The sequence below is a fragment of the Tachypleus tridentatus genome, chromosome 6, assembly GCF_004210375.1.
Source record: "Tachypleus tridentatus isolate NWPU-2018 chromosome 6, ASM421037v1, whole genome shotgun sequence".
NCBI lineage: Eukaryota > Metazoa > Arthropoda > Merostomata > Xiphosura > Limulidae > Tachypleus > Tachypleus tridentatus.
Genome location: NC_134830.1, coordinates 77,999,001 through 78,020,336, shown reverse-complemented (window position 1 = coordinate 78,020,336; position 21,336 = coordinate 77,999,001). Strand labels below are relative to the sequence as shown.

The window sequence follows — 21,336 nt, the reverse complement described above, 5'->3', positions numbered from 1 at the left end:
CAGTAAAAGTGTTAATATCCATACCAAACGTTCCGAGATACACCACTACTACTATTTTCTGACAAGAGGTACGATGCTCAACTATTTCAAACACTTTTTTTGGTTTGGTATTCTTCTGAACCAGGCCTAATCCCTGAAACACAATATTTACTGATGTTAAAAAACTTTCAAACTAATGTTAATATTAAATTTCGAGATCAACGTTTCTTAAAAAAAGTGAATTTACACAATATCTATTCTGATATCTACTTAAATGTGTATATTATCAGAGCTTATGAATGAAAACAAAATATTATGTAATATGTCAACCATATTATATCTGCCATGTCGAGTACCAAAGAGGGCTTTCACCCAATATTAAGGCTCATCCTGCTGGCTGCGATGTATAATAAAAGAGCATAGTACATTATCATAGATAAAATGCAACAGTTTAAATCCTAACTTAAAATACTTTGGACGCTGTATAAACAACCTCCTTAGATTTACAATATTAATGACCACATACCAATTAGTGAGTTTACTATACTTTCAAACTTAGTTACTAAATTTACTGCAATCATATCTTCAGAAAGTATCTAAAAATTTTCATTTTTTTCAATCTAGACAGATAAAGCGTTTAGGAAGTCATGTAATTACATTATATAATACAATATTTGAATGGTTTTTCTTAAGTTCATTATCATACATGTTGGAACTCGTCCAGAACTCCTCAAACTAATCAGACATTATTTCTGGTGAGATATATTAGATAAACACGGCTACTTCACTTAAATTTATTGGGAAAGTTATGAATTAAGATAGTTATAAAGCGCGAGAGTTAAATTCAGTATTTTTAGAAGTAATAATTTATCACAGGTTTGCTTACGTAACTGTTTACGAATCATTCGTTGTTTAGTTCAGTTGCGAATTTACATTACGTTATTTAAACCTTCTGCAATTTTTCTCGTTGCTGTAATTGCGTATTGTTGCATCATAATGTATTGTAGTTTGTATAAAGTTCCAAGCCTCAGTTGAGCGATATGTACATTTATGGGCGACCAGGTTAGTACAAGTTAAGTAAGTTAGTGAGAGATGTAATCAAATACATTTAGACTGTGTTTGTAAGTTTAGCCATAAAGTGCATATAGTTGCGACTTTTCAAAGTATAATAATCAGAAATTGTATTGTAATAACAGAATAGAGAAGAATTCGTCTTGTCAAATGGGTTCTATGATAACTGAACATGTCAGTGCGGACTTTCAAAGTTCTGGATATAACTGTGGTGACACACGGAAAAAGAACAATTACTCTTGTCTGTTTGTTTTATAATTTCGCGCAAAGCTACTCGAGCACTATCTGCGCTAGCCGTCCCTAATTTAGCAGTGTAAGACTAGAGGGAAGGCAGCTAGTCATCACCACCCACCGCCAACTCTTGGGCTACTCTTACCAACGAATAATAGGATTGACCGTAACATTATAACGCCCCAACGGCTGAAAAGGCGAGCATGTTTGGTTCGACAGGGATGCGAACCCGCGACCCCCAGATTACAAGTCGCACGCCTTAACCCACCTGGCCATGCCGGGACGTTACTCTTGTCAGTTTGGTTGGTAAGTAACCGAACTGGCCTGTGTGGACTCTTGACAAAGAAAAGAAAATTATGTAAAGCACTGGATTCAATATGGTTATTAACTGTGTAACGAACATTCGTACGTTTGACTTTTTTTTGAATATATTATTTAAAAAAAAAACAAGTTGATTGAGTTCTGTCCGTTTATTGTTGAAACTCATAGTTAACAATTCACAGACACCTACTTTACAGCAAGACCTTATAAAAACCTGACAACACTTCATAATTTTATCCTCCTTAATTTAACTTCGAAAAGGATAGAGTCCTTCATATTCTTTCCTAATAAATAAATTATGTATTTCATAAACCTTATTTTTATTTAACATAATTTTCAGATAGTCTTTTTTCTTTTAACATTAGATTAATAAACTGTAATGAAGTATGAAACCTAGGTTTTTCGCTGGAACAAAAACGTACTAATCAAATCTGTGAAAGACAAAATAGTATTAAAGATTTAAATATTTGTTAATTAAATAATATTAATGAAATTATTCATGCTTGTTCAAAAATCACAAGAGTGCTATCTTAATATGAGTGGTCAACACAAGCTCTACAAAACCTTTTTTTTTTTTAATTTCCATTAAAATGATCTAAAGGTAGGGTTAAAAGCATAGCATATTACTTGTTTGAATTTTACTGCAACTATATTTTATATGTGGGAAAAGGTTTTGTAGAAATAATTTCAGTTCGTAAGTTAAATATATTAGCTGGGAGTGTATGTTTGGTATTAAATAGTAAAGAGTCAAAGCTATGGTTCAATTAACAAGACATGACTCATGAGTACACAAACAGTTCTTCAATTACTATAACTAAAATTTCTATATGGTGATATTATGAACCTAAGATAAAACTAGATACAGATATAAATGCGCATGACATGTTTGGAAGAAATTTAACAAAATACTACGAGTGATAATAAAATTCTGGTATTCTGTAAGTTGTACATCAAATGTGTAAAATATGTACTTTTGTCATATCAAAACATAAATGTACCTTTTAAATAATATTTTGAGAATTGTAGCTAGAAAATAACCCTATACTTATGATTCCCAGTTACTTTGATTTACATTAAAAATGAAAACACAGTAACGTTTTCGTATTTATTTAAATATGCTTAAAAACTTAAGGTGCTGATAAAATGTCATACACAAAGTCAATACATTTATTTATACACTAATCAGTTTTATTAATTTAATGCATGCAGAAACAAAGTTATTTTACTGTTATAATCTTCAGCTAATCCTAAAGTATTTAGTTACAATAACACGACAATAGTACACAGTCTGTTAGAAAACCCTTATTTAAAAACACTGACGAGGCAATACATACAGCAGCTCCTGAAGAATAATAAATGCTTGTGATAAAACTTGTAAAATAACACAAAAATCACCTTCCTGTAAAAGTCAGATATAAAATAGAATAATACATAACACAATATTTAACTTGTTACCATACAAATATAAAACATGTGAAACAGTAAATGCTATAAAAGAGCCAATACACAAAAGCAGCAAATTTTCATTCAATTACAAATATGAAAGTTTAATATTATGTTACATGAATAATTTCTGAATGAGAACTATACAAATACTGGACATTCCTTAACACTGGTAACTTTGAAAAAGAGGAAATACAGTAAGAACTGTAAAACAATAAGTAATATAATAGATTAAGTATAATGACAGGCTAACTGTAACTTTTACAGTACTTGTAATTGAAAAAAAAAAAGGCATATTTATTTGATACCGTAATCTCTTAATCATAAGTAAATTTTAAAATGAATTTGAACAATCAATCACAAATATTTGAGTATCACGATTACTAAACTTGTTCAACATATTTACATACATCTAAGTACAAATTTCTAGGGTGTTTAATTCTTTCTTCAATAAACTGTTTCATTTCAGACTATTAGAATACTGACTATTTCGGATCTGTCGCACATCTTGTTTGGATCCTGACAACCCTTGAATTCGAGTGTCCTGATGAAGGAAACATTAATACAATAACTATTCTACTGACTAAAAAACAGTTTAACACTTTAAAAAAGTCAAAACTAACAACAAAAGATTTTTAAAGTCTACTATTAAATGTAAATGCCAGAATCAATTAAACAATGCTCATTGTAAATTGCTGAATAAATCAAGATGTTGTAATGCTATTCCTTCTTCATAATATAATTTTACTAATATTTGCTACCCGTGCAACGGAAAAAATCCTCATGCCATTAAAAATTAACCATCATGTTTCCCTGCTTTGCCTACACATTGTTGTTTAAATATCTTAGTCATGTCTCTCATTGTAAACCACCATAGTCGTGCCTCTCAACAAAAACTCTTATTATAATTTCAGAGGCATTTCTTATTTGTTCTTTAAATTTTGGTAATATTTGCAAAAGTTAAATATTTGACCATGTTCACATGTAAAATATTATGCATTTTGCTGGAGTACTTTTCTGTTTGCATCTTTTTGAAGCCTTCTCAAGCTGTCCTCTAGAGGATCTTATCTCCATACATATTCTAATTTTTGTATTTACTTAGCTTGTTTTGAATTAGTATGATATTTCAATGTTTTAAGTAGCCAATTCCTGCTATTTGAATATCTTTGAGGAATCTTCCCTATTGTTAGATGTTACACCACCAGATACAGCAACATATTCTTGAATGGTAGCACCACTGAAAACATCCACATTTGAGCAATACAGCAGTGGATTTTTATTTTCATAATCTAAAGAAGTAATTTGTGCAGTTCACTTGTTCACAATAATAATAATAATAATAATTTCTTTATTTTTCTCCAAAACAATGTTGCAAAGTGAAATCTTTGGATGATGTTGGCATTTTACTGGTAAGTAATTCGTTGAAATTAACTTACTTGCAATACAAGTGTTGGTGATTTAAAATTGCTGAGAAAACTATGTATCATTAAGAAAATAAGCCCACTAAATCCACATTTAATGATATCAGCTGGAGGATGTAACAGTTACATCTTGTATCTTGAGCTACTAAAGCTATGTACATTGGTGATTTGATAGAGTAATAGTAACCCAAAAAATGATAATAAAAATATCAAAAAACAAACGATATCAGAATAACAGGTTTCAAAGTTCTTAGACCTAAAATAAAAAACTATATTTCATCACCTAAACCATAACGTTTTTTTTTAATTGAACTAAAAAAAACAAGTGGAACACATTATGCAGTATGTAGTTCTAATGATTAAACACAGTTATACAGAAATGAACTAAAAGGAAAAACTGTAAAGTAAAACAAATTCATATGCTTAGTAAATGGTATGAGAAAAGTTGTTAAAAAATGCACACCTGGGTGAAATAAGTTCTCATCTCTTGAGTCGAACTGGCTTTCCTCAAATCTCCATTCTGTATCCGTGGAGGGACAGCTGAATAGGGGTCTGGATTGCTTATGGGAGGGTTGTTATCAGAGTGACCAGGTGGCCAAGTTTTATCCATGTCAGGGAAACATTGTCCTACAGTAACTTGTCCCACAGGAATGCCTGCATATGGGGTGTAGGTTCTCTCGGACATTGCTATAACATAAACATTGAAACAAAATCTATTAATTTACTGAAATATTTGATTTTTTAACATGTATTTAATTTTAAATCTTAATCACTTCAAAATTTAGATGAACATATCTTTTTTTAAAAATGAGGTTAATAATTTAATTTTATAAAAAACTGTTAATAAAAATGTTCATATTAAACCTAAAATATGTAATTATTAGACCAAATCAAACTGAAAATTAAAGATTTCTTATTGCAAACTAAACTGTATCTAACAAAGACTATTTTCAATAATATAATCAAAACCTTTACTAAATTTTAAAAAAAAGCAAATATTTGTGAAAAACCTAGTAGGAGGTATTTCCCTATGTTAAAATCCCAATTATCCCATCTGTAAAAAGGGTTATGTTTAGTAGGATGAAGATTGTATATAATGGAGAGGAAGTTTATCATTAATTCTATATTTACCAAATCTTCAAGTAAAAGTATTTATGCTTGAGGCCATATTATATATAACGAAATAATGTGGGAAAACAAAAATCTACACATATGAAAGAACTTGTATAACTCTCATCTGACAAACTAATGTTTGCCAGTGAACAGATTTTATATAATTAAAAACTGAAAACTATCAGTCTTTTCCTCTCACCCCTTTTTTAAGTTTGAATTCAGAAACAGAAGAATCTGACTGACAAAAAGGTTATATTAATTACCTTAAAATTTCATTAAGATAAATTTTCAGAGATGATTACTAGTTTCAGAAATTACATGTTTAACGTCTCTATTCCATTCAACTTTTTAACCACTGTGACTGTTGAGGCGGTTCTAACTATATCAATATTATTTATAAAGTGTATATTATACCAGTCTTTATTTACTTATATAAATATTTTTGGTAATCTGGTATCAATTTTATCCAAATTTTTAGTTTTACTGAATATTCAATCCTAAAAAGAACTAAAAAATTTACAAAAGTAATAAAATAATAAAATAAAACCCATGAAAGACTACGCAAATTTTGTATTAGTATATAATGAGTCTTTAAATTAAATTAAACTATATTCATGTACAAGTGTATGCATAAAATGTCTTTATTAGTTAAATTAGCCATTTTACATATTACACTAAGTTTAGCTTGCAATGCCACACAAACAAAAATTAGTTAGAGAATATATATTACACTAAATTTGATATTTTGAAAAATGGCAAATGAATAAAGTGTACAATAGTGATAGACGGTCTGGTGAGAAGTGTGTTTAGCTCACCCCTTTCCAATCTATGCCTCAAACGGATCTTCCTCTGCCAGACACAAGACACGGCCACAACAACTCCTACAGCGGCCACAGCTGCTGCTACAGGAACTATAATAGCAAGATCCATATAACCATGACCATGGTGTCCACTTAAAGATGAAGCAAACCCACTATCTGTTTGTGACAAAATATTGTTTGAACAAAATTAAGTATCTTAATTGTGGATTGGAAACAGAGTATTCCACTAAATGAAATATCTGATATATGTGATACAAATTTCGCAAACATTCCATTTTTTGTTGCTTCACTTTAAGAATGGTTTAACACCTGGCAAAATTAAACTATTTGTTATAAATAGGTGAACTGCAAAGGAATAATTATACTAAAAAGTAAAAAGCATATCTATAATTTACTATTTAAGCAATATTAATTTTAACAGACAATTCCTAAGTCTTGAGTTATTCTAATAGTTTTATATGCAGAATATACAGTTTTCATTCGTTCCTGTGCAGATAGTTTTCTCACGTTTGCAGCATGCATTGGATTATTGTTTTGCTGAAAGATTAATCCCTTCACAACTGGTTTCATTACTAAAGGAATGACTTGATGGATAAGAATCTTTTTGTATATGTCAACAGTCAAAAAGACACCCATTTTGTTTTAAATATTGGCTGAGGTGCAACACACATACACTTGTTATGGCCTTCAAACATGCTTCATAGTAAATAATGTACATTGTGATACCATTCTTCTCTCTGCCATTCAATAAACTATCATTAGTTATTTCCAAACAACTTGAACTTATATTCAACTGTAAAAATAACTCATCCATTGTTTGAAGTTCCTGAGAATTTCAACATTTTGGTTTGGTTACCTCTCCTGTTTTACTGCTCTGAAAGTTATATTCATACATGAACTGGACTGTTTAAACATCAATTAAATAGTATATCCAGAGTTAATTAACAGAATTTCCCAAATATATTGCTTAATTTAATTCTTGAAAACAACAGTTATTATAAACAGTTTAACATGATTCTCAAATACAACACTAGTGGATTTAATAAGAAATTTGCTGCTATTTCAAAATTAGTTTTTATATTTTTTCCTTTAGTATGTGATACTCAGAGGTTAAAACCACTTTAAAATAGAGTCTGTTACATAAAAGACATGCCCTCCACAATAACAGTTGGCATTGGATGTAGATTTTTAGCTCAATATATAAATACTCGATAATATTACATATTCATATTATTTTCGTGATTTAAATATGTGTTATGTAAAGAAAATGTAATTACAAACGTTACTATAATAATGACAATGAGCTGTAAAACACACATTCATTACTCTAATGGCTTGAGATCATACAAATTTGCAATATGAGTCAATTATACTTGTTGTAAGACAACAGTTTTAGGCTTACTATATTTTTAAAAACTATAATTCTTTATTCGATCCCTTACAGAAGACATTATAAGTATGTAGAATCAAGACCAGACAGGCAATTTCATTTACTCTGTAAACAAACTCGAGAGCGACAATGACGTCATCTTCACTGTACGCATCATTTCCCAAATTACTTAAACATTTAAGAACAATTCCCATCCACTTAACATTCGGAGGATTTGAAAATTTAATAGATGATTGACGTATCATCAAACCTGATATGGTAAAAAGTGACACAAAAGAATATTACCCTAGATGCAGGTAGTTTGAGAATCAGCTCATGACTCCAAAAGTTAAAGGACAAGTTCAGTATATCCTCCCCCTTCCCAGGTATACCATTGACTAGCTTAGAAAATCATGTTACCAATTATTGATGCAAAAGTTACGTGCCACCTTAACCTTTCTAATAATCTATATAGTTGTTTGAAATACACCATTTACATTAGGGGACAATGTCAAAACAGGTTAGCTTCTTAAATTGTTAATTATAATAAATTAACTTCAAAAAAAAAAAAAAAAGAAAGTTAAAAGAGGTACAGACACTGACGTAGTAAAATTATATTAAGGGCAGAATTGTTGACTCACCCTTGTATTGTGGATTAAACGAAGCAAAAAAACTTGCGATAAAAATATATACATTATTTCTTCCTAGTGAATTATTAGTTTCAGTGCATACCTATGTCTCCCGTTATTACAGTAATAATTTCACTTGGATCACCAGCACCATACTTATTTGCTGCTGTTACGTAAAATTCATACACAGTATCATCCTGAAGTCCTGTTACAGTGTAGTAGTTATTTTCCAAAGGTACAGTTGTGGCTTGATGCCAGCGTCCAGATTCTCTCCTATACTGTATTGTGTAACCTAGCAGGTATAAAAACCAACTGCACTTTTAATGTGAAAATAAATCAATCTACAACCTCTTAATCTTACAACATCTACAAAAAAAATATATAATTACAAAAATAGTATTTTGGACCAACTTATATCTCAAGCGTTTTTGCATTTTTTGAAGTACATTATGTCTGAAAAGTTTGGAACCAAGGCACTTTAACGAATTTACAGAATGTGTTCTACATGCTGTCCTTGTAATCTGAAACAAATTTGGTGTTATCATCCTCTTTAAACACTTGAAACATACTCGTGTCATTATCAATAGTCTAAAACACATTGAGAATTTGTCGATTCAGATGTTCAATGTTGTTGATTTTCTCTTTGTAAATATGTGCCTTAAACAGTTACCAGAAAATTAAATCGTGGGTAAAAAAGGACGGTGATTTCTAAGCCCATTCCTAGGGAGTACGTCTGCCAGTTCAACGTCCTGTAAATCTTCTATGGTTCCAGACTTTCCGGAAACCCTGTAGATCCTTATCAAATCTTTTTAGTTCGAAAACTTGCATTTCTCAAAATGTACGACTAATCTTTAAAAACCATGTAGTTAGTTTGGAAATAAGTACAGTCTTTACAGTAACAAAATCTTAACTACCTAACAGATTTTGACCATTCTGCCTTTGCCAGGGTAGACTTGCACCTTATTATAGTTATGTCTTATACGTAATTTAGGATAAGTATAATTAAATAAGTAAATAATAAATCATACATACAGATATTTACTAAAGCTGTGAAAAATGTAACTTTACCATGAATATGGCGACAAGCCAGAATATCGATAATAAATTATATGGTGTAAGATACACAAGACTGTTTAAGTTTAATGTGATTTAAGTACATCACTAGGGATAAATTTGGTTATTTGTAGGAGCGATAGCATATCACAGGTATGTTTATGTAATTGTTTTGAATTAACGCTTGTTTTATTTCGTTACATTACTTGAACCTTTTAAGTTTTTCTCGTTGTTTTCATTCAATATTATTGTGTCATAATACTTCGTATTTGTAGAATATTCTCTGATTCGGTTGAACTACGAATGAACGTCTGAAATGTAGTTCGAGTGTGTTAGAAAGTTAAATAGATCTAGACGGCATGATTGTGAGTTTTATCATAAAGAGCATATACAGGGTGTTCGGAAAATCACTGTGCACTTGTATATTTGTTAACAGACATGTTTTAATACAGAATACAGGAGGTAAATATGAATAACAATTATAAACAATGTTGAAAATGACCCCCATTGGCATCAATACAGGCCTGAATCCTTCTTATTTTGTTTCTAAACACCGCTATCAGTTGCTGGCTTGAAATAGACTGAATGAATGCTGTTATCGCTGCTTTCAAAACTGCACAGTGACTTTCTGAACACCCTGTACAAGCGATTCTAAAGTATTAGAGATCATATTGCAATAACAGAATAGAGAGAAATAATTCACCTCAAATTGTGTTCAAAAGTAATTGAACCAATTTTTGTGCGCTTCACGAATTAACAGATACAAATATTTAACTCTTTGACTGACATTTCTGCAAGCCGTACACTTGTATCAACTGCCGGAGATATACGGTAACTCAGCTGTCAAGGGGTGATAACCAACAGTGTAATTTTACTTGTTTAATATATTGTTTTAAAACAAGTATACTGTATTGCTATTTGTTTACTGTTGAAATTTACTGTAAATTAGTAACAGACACCTACGATAAAGAATCTGACAAAGGAGAAATTAAAACGTTTTAAAACATTTTTCTTCTTGTACTAGTCTACACCACGGAAAATTGAGTGAATGGAACCACTCTTCTGTTGATGTGATACGTTTCTTACTTAAACAGGCTGTACTGATACAAAAGTCTCATAAATATAGTTACACAATAGTTATACAATTTGAATGAATAAATAGTTAAGATCACAATGTAGCTCTTGATCTATCATAAACAACAGATAGATGAAATGCCATTTTTTGACAGCTCACTTCATACATGGTGATCTGGCTAAAGTTTTCTATTTTACAAATCTGACAGCCATATATTCAGCCCCAGTCATATCGTTGACATGCGTCTAATTTAAATTTAATTATAGTTCCATTATGTCATATGTTTTCAATTTTTCATGAGATCACAATAAAAATATGCTCTCTCCAAACGTGCAGAGTAGTGTACTGAGTTTCGTTACATCTGATAAAAATATGATACCTTCATGTTAATAATTCACTCTTCTCTTGTTACTTGATTATTTAGAAATAAAAAAGCCTAAAGAGTGGCGTTCCAGTAAACCATTTTGTGACATAACACCTTCGTTAAACACAACCATTTAACAAACACGTTGACAACAGAAGTGTTCATATACACAGTGAACTGGTTAAATTTCCTCGAAATGTCTGACGTCTATAACGTCACGGATCGTCAGCTTACTGAAACAATTACTTGCATATCCAGCACATCTGGGCGTATAAAGCGTGGATTGTTTGTTTTGAGAATTTGTAAATTAATTATGTTTTTAATCGAAACTTTAAATAATATGCATAACACCACCTTTCGTAGAATTAAAAGAAAACAGAAAAAAAGTTGTTCAAATCTGGTTTAAATGTTTTATCATTAAGAAAGGTCGTACATTTGAAATGTAACAATAAGTATCCTTCATTGTACGATGTGTAAATTACAAAATGAAAAGAACCTAAGCAATATTTTGAATAACCAATTAATGCAAGAGCAAAATATATTATAGAAATCAATTCTATAAAACAGTATTAACTTCTGACTAAAACAAACTACCTACATAACTCAGAACTAAGAACCAACACAGTAAATATTACATCTGTTTAAATATTTTTTTTTTATTTTTACATTATTACTTATAATGATTACAATGTAGGATACACTCCCTGTTACCAATACTTTCAACCCTAATCTTAATAATACCTCAACAGATTCCGACAGCTTAGATTTTGATTAGACCTAAATCCACATATAGCTAAAAATGCAAAACAGTCTTTATAAACAAACAATTAAAAAAATTAAAACGTATATTAAACATTCTGACCAACGTTCTTAATGGAAGTAACTACTGGAAGAAAGATATTATGATAACATCTGCAAGTAAACAAACTTTTGACTCTAGAATTGCAATTACATGTACAGAAAATATTAATTACCATTTCCAACATGAAAGCAATTATGGTTAATTCGTATATGTTTAGCATTTGTTTCATCATTTTCACAAAAGGTGTGGCGATGTATGTACATTTTTCTTATAGCAAAGCTACATTGGGCTATCTACTATGTCCACCAAAGGGAATCGAACCCCTTATTTTAGCGTTGTAAATCCGTAGACTTACCGCTGTCACACTGGTGGACAGGTGTGGCGATACAGTGATACAACATGCGTATCGTTTCATGAAGCTGTGATGCATCGTCCTATACTATTTCAATTTACGTTTCTTCTTGAAATTTGGCAAGCCTTCAGTAAACATTACAAGTATTTTGCAAAGAAAAAATCAAAATTTCTAATACATTATTTTTTCTAAGAATTAATGAATGAATAAAAGAAGATGAATCTACCTACGTACTGTGTTTATTTCTGTTTACAAAAATATTACATGCAAAGTAGCATAACATATTAAGAATAATAAAATAAATGACAGATATTAACTTTTATTTTACTTCTCTTGCCAGCTGCCATTTGGTTAATCAAATTTGAGAATTTGATATAGCACCATAAAGTGTGAAGTACTTAAGACAATTTTAATAATATAGATAATAAATTATAGACAATGCTCTTAAGCTTTGTAAGAAGCTATTAGTAAAACTTTTATCTAAATATGTATTATATCGACTACTATGATGAGATAACCCACACCATAATTTTAAACATATCAATTAATAACTCTGAGTAAACCATATATTATTTGATATACATTAACTATCCTACCAGATGATGATAAAAAGTAATTTAAGACAATATTAATATTATTATCAGGGAAGAGTATATGGATAATATTAAGGACCATATTAAGATGAAATAAGTAAATAATTCTGAACTTTATTTTAAAGAGATTTATAAACAAAATATTTTACCTGTAACAGAAGCATGAGAAGGAGAGTCAACATCCCACTTTAGAGTTACAGTTGATCTTGTAGTAGACTGCACATACAATTTTGGTGAGGCAGGAAGATCTGTTTCATATTAGTATTAAAAACAAGGTTGTGATGAAGTAAACAATATTTTAACAAAAGCTAGACTACAGATAAACATTCACGTTATAAGTGCACTCCTAAATGTCAAACTTTAAATTTTAACTAAAAGTAAGTGACAATTCTAACTATTTAGAAAATTTAACTCTTAAAATATTTTAAAACTGATATTTCATAAGCTTTGATTGCTGTGCAAGTTTTTTTTGTTTTATTAAACTTATTCTGCTGTCACTTTCACTGTTTATGATATTATTACTAAATATCTTCATACACATCCTTTTATGATGTTATAGCATGTGATTTGAATAGTTACTGATAAACACTGGCTCTGACAATAATTTGAAAAAAAATATATAAACATCTGTGAATAGAGCACATTATAAAGAATGTACATTACTGCAGAAAGTATTGTGAACAAAATCAAGATATGTAACATAAAAATAACAGTGATGCCATTTTGGAAGGTGAGGCCTTAGGTTACCAACAAATCTTTGAAAACATTTGCTGTGTTCTAATAATGTATAGTTGGAAATGGTAAACACTATGTTAGGCAAAATAAAGTAAAAGAAATATACTTATGAATGTCACATAACAATGATTTAGGACAACCTGGGAACTACTGGTTCATGTCAGCTGTTCTACCTTCTAAACTAAACTAAAACTTATCGTAAAAAAATCTTAACTCAGCCCTTATTATTCACATGCATATCAAGCTTTCTCTTAAACTCATTTAACCTTATCACCCCCAAAACATAAAAAAATAACCCATTCAAAAAACAAACCACCCTGTTAAAAAAATAAAGCTTAGCTGAATGTGACTTGTGCTCTGCCAAAATTTGTATTTGTGTCCCAAAGTCCTACTATTCACACTGTTAAGAATAAAAAAAAAAAAGATGATGCTTTAACACTATACTATCTCAAATTCTTCCGTCATATCCCTTCTAACTCTTCTTTTTTCAAGATTAAAGAATGAGATATTTCAACCTGTCCTCATTTGACAACTATTCCATCCCAAGCATCATTCCAGTAACCCCTTCCTATAAGTCTAAAGAGGTTAAAATGTTTTTGTACATGTCACTGGTTAGGCCAAATTTGGGATATTGTGTTCAATTTTTGACTCCTTACCTTAGGAAGGACATTGAATTGTAAGTATGATTTGGATGGAAATAACCTTAACAGTGTCAAGAAAGAAAGGGCTCATGGAGTAATAGTTGAATAGTCTTAAGCATCCAAATTATACTTATAATTCAAATTATAATAACCTACACACATTACCTTGCATTTATTATAATTAAAACCCATCTGCTATTTATCTGCTCAACTAATGAAATGATCTAAATCAGTAGCATACTCTTCACAGCTAGAAACATCCAAGACCTTAATACCATCTGCAAATTTAAATAATTTATTGACTACTCCTTCATTTGACTGCTTATATAAAATATAACTTTCTAATCAAAATGTAAAATACAAAAAAAATTCTAAATTCAAATACTAAATACTTTTAACAAGTGTCCCAACAACTGTTTGGAAATATCACAACCTAAACTAATTACAGAAATGCTAAATCAAGTTACACAACTTTTCCTGAACATGCACAGGATGCTATTTTACAAACTTTAAATAAAAAGTAACATGCAATTTAGTTTTGCATTTCAACCAGAAGAAAAAATTATCAAGGATTATCAGTGTTCACTGCAGTAAAAAAAAATTAAATAAAAAAAACCTATTTTAAGAGACTTTTGATTAAACAAAGAATCAAATAATAACTCAAACTATAAAATTTACAATAGTTGAAAAATGTTAAGTTAAATATAAATCAGATGTACTGATTTCATTTTCAATAACTCAGCATCTCAAAGTGAGCAACATTTCAAAAGAAAGTGACTATAAAAATTATATGGAAATTATTCTGTTAAGCACATGTAATTCCTACCTCCATCTAAAGTGCTGACAAGAATTTCCTGGGTTGGTGGGCCTGTTCCTGCAGCATTAAAGGCCTTAACTATTATTCCATACTTTGTTCCTTTCATAAGATTAGTGAGAAAGTGATCATGTTCCAAATTTGGACTGAACTGCTCAGTCTCGTAAGAATAGGTTTCTGATAGGTCAATTACTCTGTAGCCAACATAGTATCCTTTCAATTGGCCATTCCAATTTTCATGAGGTGGAGCCTAAAATTTAAAAATGACATCAATATTATGCTTAATTTACAATAAATTTAAAAAATGTGAAACACACAATTGAAAAGTTGATGCTTACAGAATCTATACAAGAAACAAATCTGATTGTCTTTTTCTGTTTATTGTGTATATATTTCAAAATGCAAATATTCCATCAAACACTTAGCCTATGTTGTTTATGTTGCTATATAGTTTACATTTTTCATAGGTCTGAAATTTAATTGTAAAAAAATATAATAATAAGCAATAACTTGCTCATACAAATTCCTTACACAAATTACTAAATTATTGTACATACCTTCCACATCACTGTAATTGTATTTGTTCCCTTAGCATGAACACTGATGTCCATTGGTGGTGCATCTGGTTCTGAAAAAAAAAAAAAAATTAAACTTAAAACTATTTCCACTGGGAGAAAGGATGCTGAATACTTCCTTTACCATGTATCATAGACAAACACTTGGAATATACATCATAATTTAGATCGCACTAATTCTACAGTTCTTTTTTCAGAACAATCTTAAAACCAAATTTTGTAATACAACCAAAGTAACAAATATTTAGTTAAAAAAGTAAACTTTAAAAGACAATTTAACCTAAAGATTTGTATTTATGATTTATTATCACTTTTGTTTAAAATTTAATATAAGTTGAGATAATTCATAATCTCTTAAAACTGTTAATATGGTGTTCAATAGAAATTCCTATACCACTAATTACTTTTCATAGCATAGGAGTTCTTTGTGAAAATATAAGCTTCAATACCTGCAGTGAAAGATGAATTAATTAATTTATAAAAAACTAAAAAAAACAAGGGGACAAAGACTCAAGGAACCTTTAAAAAAATCATTGATTGATATTTTATTCTAATGAAATAAGAAACAGAAGACATGTTTGTGATGGCTTACAAAATGTGAAATATTATACTGATTACAAAACAAACACTACCTTCCTCTCCTGTGGTAAGCATAGCAGGATCAGAAGGTAAACTTTTACCTACAGAATTTTCTGCTATTATAGTCACTATATAGGAAGTTCCTGGTTGCAGATTCTTTATCATTGCAAAGGTCTGTGAGCTTGGTACTGTTTTTTCATTCAGTCTCCGAGTTCGTTCTAAGTATAAACAAAAAATATAATACCACTATGAAATGAAACAATTAATGTACAAACAGTAATGGTTCAGTACACCACTTGTCAGAGTGTGCTAATGCTTTTTCTTTCAAAAGTGTTAGTAAAATTATAAAAAACAAATGCACAAAAATATTTAATAATATCCTTTTAAAGTCATGAGTTCTTTGAAACAATAAACCCCTTGAATTCACAAATGGGTTTAAAAACAAACTAATTTTATTTCATTGATAACTAATTTTTATTCTGAGATAGATGTTAACTATTTTGTACATCACGCTATATTTACAAGACTACATTGTATCACAATACGACTTACTATGATCCCTCCAATATTGCACAATGTAGTTACTTATTGGGCTGTTTCCACTATAAGGAACCAGCCAAGTAATGCTAGAACTTCTTGTCCAAACTTCACGAACACTAACTCCTGGTGGTGGTGATGGTACCTCTGGGAAATAGTGAATTAATAAATAAAATTTACAAATATAAACTGCATTTACTGTTTATATATGAATGTTGATTCTTAATCTTGAAACAATAATTCTTATTGTAATCCATAATAGACTTATCACTGAAAATAACAGTGAAAACACTTTCTTTAGGTATTTGTACTATATCTTATATTATCGCTACACAAATGTTTGATTTGTCCTTAATTTGTTTTATCCAATCAAAACTGTCTATAATCACCAATAAAAATGCACCACTTTTTTTTTAAACCATCTTTCCAAAATAAAACCTTCATTCCTTTGAAAAATTTATGAATCTATAAATATTAAATAATGTCATGATTCTCATGAATGATGGTAACTATTTTACCAAAACTAATCAGCTTTAGTATCTAATAATAATTCTATCTTTCATCATGCAAAGAGTGGCCATTTTTCATTATCAATTTTAATATAGTAATATATTTGTAAAAAAATTTCTTGATACAACATCTTAAAAATGATAAACATCATAAATCATTCTGTCTATAAGTCAGTTGTTAAGGAAAACAAAACAACAGCATCTCACCAAAAGTTATTTGTTTTATGAAAACAACATAACTTTGTGCAATACAAAAGGCTGAATGCTTTTTAACACACTAAATACAAGTACTTGCTGGGAATATTTCACACATTTCATTATCCTCAGCACATTAAAGCCAACTTACTTTATAATGTCGAATCCATAGATACAAAATATTAACATTCATTATTATGAGTGGTAAACTGTTAAATTACTTAGCTATAAAAATCATCCCTATGAACCTCATAATAGTTTAATAAAATGTTTAAAATCTCACCTTGAATCAAAAGCTTAACTTTTCTCTCATCTCTGCCATGCTCATTCTCTGCTAAACAAGAGTAAATGGCTCCATCCTGAGGTAATGTTTCTCTGATAATCAACTCTGAGTTGATTCCTTTTGGGGTTAAAGTCTCAAAGATCTCATATCTGCTGAGAGCAGAAACAATTGAAATCTGTATTACAGCTATATTAACTTTCTGAAGACTAAATATTTTAAAATCATTTTATAAGAATAAAAAATTATTGTATTATAAACCTAATTTCTAAGTATTATAAGACTGATAATTATATAACAAAATTGTAGTTTCTAATTCAACACTATTATTGAATTTGCTTGGATAATTTGGAGTTTTATTTTTGGAATTTGTTAACTACTTTCCAATTTTCAACTTTAACCTATGAATTCAGATTTATCCTATACATTAATTTCTATAATGTTTGAGCTCATTAGTCACTGAATAATTTCTTCACTTCTAATGATTTTCCCTAAGTGTTTATGAAGTTTTGATTAATGTTTTCCTCAACACTATTTATATATTTTGTATCACGCAGTGTTTCAAGCGTCTTCAGTGAAAAAACCAATAATTTCCAGTGATGTCGAGAAAACCCACTTGTAGAGAAATATATATGCAAAAACGAGCCGTTTTTGCATATATATTTCAACCAGTAATTTGTACTAGTTAAAGCGGCCCTAACCAAATCACCTTTGTGGAATGAGATTCTTGTACATTTATAAAATAGTACTAGTTGTAACTTCGGATTTCTTTCAGTTTCCATTATATGCTGTTTTATCCAAATATACAAAAATATTCTATGGCATACTCTTTAATCAATGATATACATGTAGTCCTTTGAATGTATTTTGATGTATGAGTGTTTGATCCCGATCGTAAACCGATTCAAATACTGCGCGTAGTGATACAGTATTGTATAAAGGAGGTATGCATCCGTACGGTGGATCAGATCCACGTGAGATTGAGACCGGTATGTTAAGTAAACATCTTATAAAGCACATTCACTGAAAACATATAGCAGTTTGGTTAACCACAGTCCAAGATACAGAATGTGAAATACCGTCAAAACGTCATTAATGCAGTTGTTGTTTTGGCCACATAACACACGGTGCGCAAACGTATGTCTTAATCTACAAGTACGGTTATTTCACAAATGAAACGTTGTATTATAGTTATGTAGACGTACAGCGACTGGAATTCATCATGTCAAATTGTGTCCTACTGTGCGTTTTATTTACTTTTCTGTAAATAAAACTTATTGTCCAAAAAGCTTTATTATCCTCCAAACACCCTAGCTGTTTCACATAAAAATCAGAAAATGTTATGTAATCTGAATTATAACTGCCATTTAAGCAATAATAACACATTATTTAGATTACAAAGTCTACAATAAATTAACTCTTTTAGAAGATATTTCTATCATTGTCCCATCAAGTCTTAAAGTCATTTTGAAATAGCTATAGCTCTGAAAGGAATAACGGTTAGATTTCATAATGAAGAGGGAAACAATCAGAACCATAGAAGACAAATTTTATGGTTTTTATGTTTTAAACTTTGAGAAATAAATTGTGATTTAGTGGCAGATTTCTATTTTCAAAGGAAATTCAAATTAGTTTATCTTTTTTATTGAATACAGAGACCATGCAAAACAAAACTTAAATATATTAATTTCAATAAATCACTTTAATTTGGTTGTTGTTAAACGCAAATCCACACAATGTGCTGTCTGTGTCCTGACAAACTATGGATATCGTAAACCAATCTTTAGTGTTGCAAGCCCGCAGAGCCACTGAGAAGCTACACCACTTTTAAAATATTTAAATTTAAAACGACAATCATGCCGCGTCTCGGCTCGATCAAAACATTCAACGTTAACATTGAACTATCTATCCCAAACATACTTGTCTAGATACTGAACATTTCAAAGACAATAGACCACAAAACACTGTAAAAAAATCGAATTAAAGCAATATAGAACGATTGAACACTTACCCTGATCCACTAGTTTTACTTAACGTATTGGAACTATTCGACCATGTCACAGACAAGGGTTGATCACCCTGGGCATTACACTGAAGTCTAGCACTCTCTCCTTTCTGTGCCGTCACCACACCAAATTTTTCTTCAAATCGTGCAGGAACTATTGAAATAAAAACGTGTGTTAATTATGTAGCATTATTTCCTACAGAATATTCTGCCACCATATGTTTATTCGTGACTAAACACTGCATAATTCAAAATTTATCATTTATTTTCGTTACATTTTGAACGATGAATAAAAAGATATTTTGAAAGAAATTAATACAAACCCTATAACCCGAAGACTTTCGAAAGGTAGGGCAAACTGAAGTCCATCTATAGAAAGCGCTCGGGTTATAGGGTTGTTATTCATTTCTATCAAGACTTCTTCAGCCTACGTGTTTCTCTAACACCATAAAAAAAGATATTTTGATGATAATCATATTTTAACATACCTTCAGAGAGAGACCGGTTTCTAAATGTTTGACATGAAACTTGTTATAGATTAATGTAGTTTTTAGTGTGCAATTTATTTTACAAAAATGACATAAAAGCAATCTCTTTCATAAGCACATATCTCTAAGTGATTTTCTTAATACACTGTATTTCACTCTACATGCTTTACGAAGACGTTATTGATTGTTTATGCTCGTGTATTTTGGAGTTTAATTTAACTCTTATAGAATTTATTGCAATTCACTGTTATAAGCCATTTTAGTGTGATGAAAATGATTTCACTATTATAGTTTGGACTTCCGTGGAATGCTTTTAAGATTGAACTGAGACTTTTATAAATATGTCACATACAAAATATAATGAGCCAACTATAAACCACAACACTGATTAAACTGTTTTATTCTTTCTCAAAAACAAAATCTGCTTCATATCTTCACAGTATTTTTTCATCCACATTGTGTTGAGTACAACTTCGTGTTCATACTACTGGCCTTACCCAACACTGTTAGAACAATTTCTTGTTTTAAAATGGGACCAACGCCATTGTCAGCAGTACAGAGGTAACGGCCTTCATCTTGTTTAGTGACGTGAAATATTGTCAGTTTTCCCACTTTCGTAGTCTCATTCAGTTTAAGATCTTGTAGAGATGTTTCACTATTGCTTTCTGGAATTAAAATAGTCAAAATTAATTGTTGTATTTTGATTTCGAACATCTATATGCTTATTTGTACATTTTTAAAATTCAATTTAGCCTACAGATCATCTAAACATTCTGGGATAATTCATACACGTAATACAGGTATGAAACCGATATTTTACACACAAAAAAGTAATGTTCATTAACTTACGTTGTTTTATGTCTTAAAACTAAGACATTTAGGGAACGAAGATAACTTAACTTGTAACTTTATAATTGTATTATCATACCGTTTTATGCGACAAAATTGTGTAATTTAAATTATCAAAGGCTTTGTTATAAATAAATATCAGAGAGTTATTGCTTGTAATAGATGTATGGTTAACTTTCACTATTGCAACCTGAATTCGAGTTGTTTTCAACATTATTTCAAAAACAGAGCTGATCGATGAAAACCCGTTTTGACAGAATAAATACGACATCTCTCATGATGAACTGGATAACAAAACCTAAATTATAATATCTAGTGAAGTGTTCAGTTTAAAAAATTAACTAAAGAGGTATGGTTCAAAGATGTTACAATTATTTAATATTTAATATTTCTGGACAACTAAGAGATCAATACGTAATGTGTTTCTTCAAGTGAATGATATTCAATTTAAATATAAAATTAAAACCATGAAATATTTAATATATAAAATAA

The 21,336-nt window shown here is 30.0% G+C and overlaps 1 protein-coding gene across 3 annotated transcripts in view; it reads right to left on the bottom strand.

Annotated features, from left to right (window-relative positions):
- Positions 1-1,736: 1,736 nt before the first annotated feature.
- LOC143252864 (cell adhesion molecule Dscam1-like) overlaps positions 1,737-21,336 on the bottom strand; it is a 49,436-nt gene continuing 29,836 nt past the window's right edge. For 2 of the 3 annotated variants that reach the window (XM_076505656.1, XM_076505657.1), the window contains exons 12-22: positions 19,514-19,661; positions 17,506-17,657; positions 16,534-16,665; positions 16,035-16,199; positions 15,385-15,455; positions 14,840-15,077; positions 12,787-12,885; positions 8,502-8,690; positions 6,395-6,556; positions 4,930-5,153; positions 1,737-3,589 (exon numbers count right to left, since the gene is read on the bottom strand). In XM_076505656.1, coding sequence (XP_076361771.1) covers positions 3,506-3,589; positions 4,930-5,153; positions 6,395-6,556; positions 8,502-8,690; positions 12,787-12,885; positions 14,840-15,077; positions 15,385-15,455; positions 16,035-16,199; positions 16,534-16,665; positions 17,506-17,657; positions 19,514-19,661 — 1,664 coding nt within the window. In that variant the 3' untranslated portion in view covers positions 1,737-3,505. The remainder of the gene's footprint in view (positions 3,590-4,929; positions 5,154-6,394; positions 6,557-8,501; positions 8,691-12,786; positions 12,886-14,839; positions 15,078-15,384; positions 15,456-16,034; positions 16,200-16,533; positions 16,666-17,505; positions 17,658-19,513; positions 19,662-21,336) is intronic. The other variant, XM_076505655.1, reaches the window with a different exon arrangement.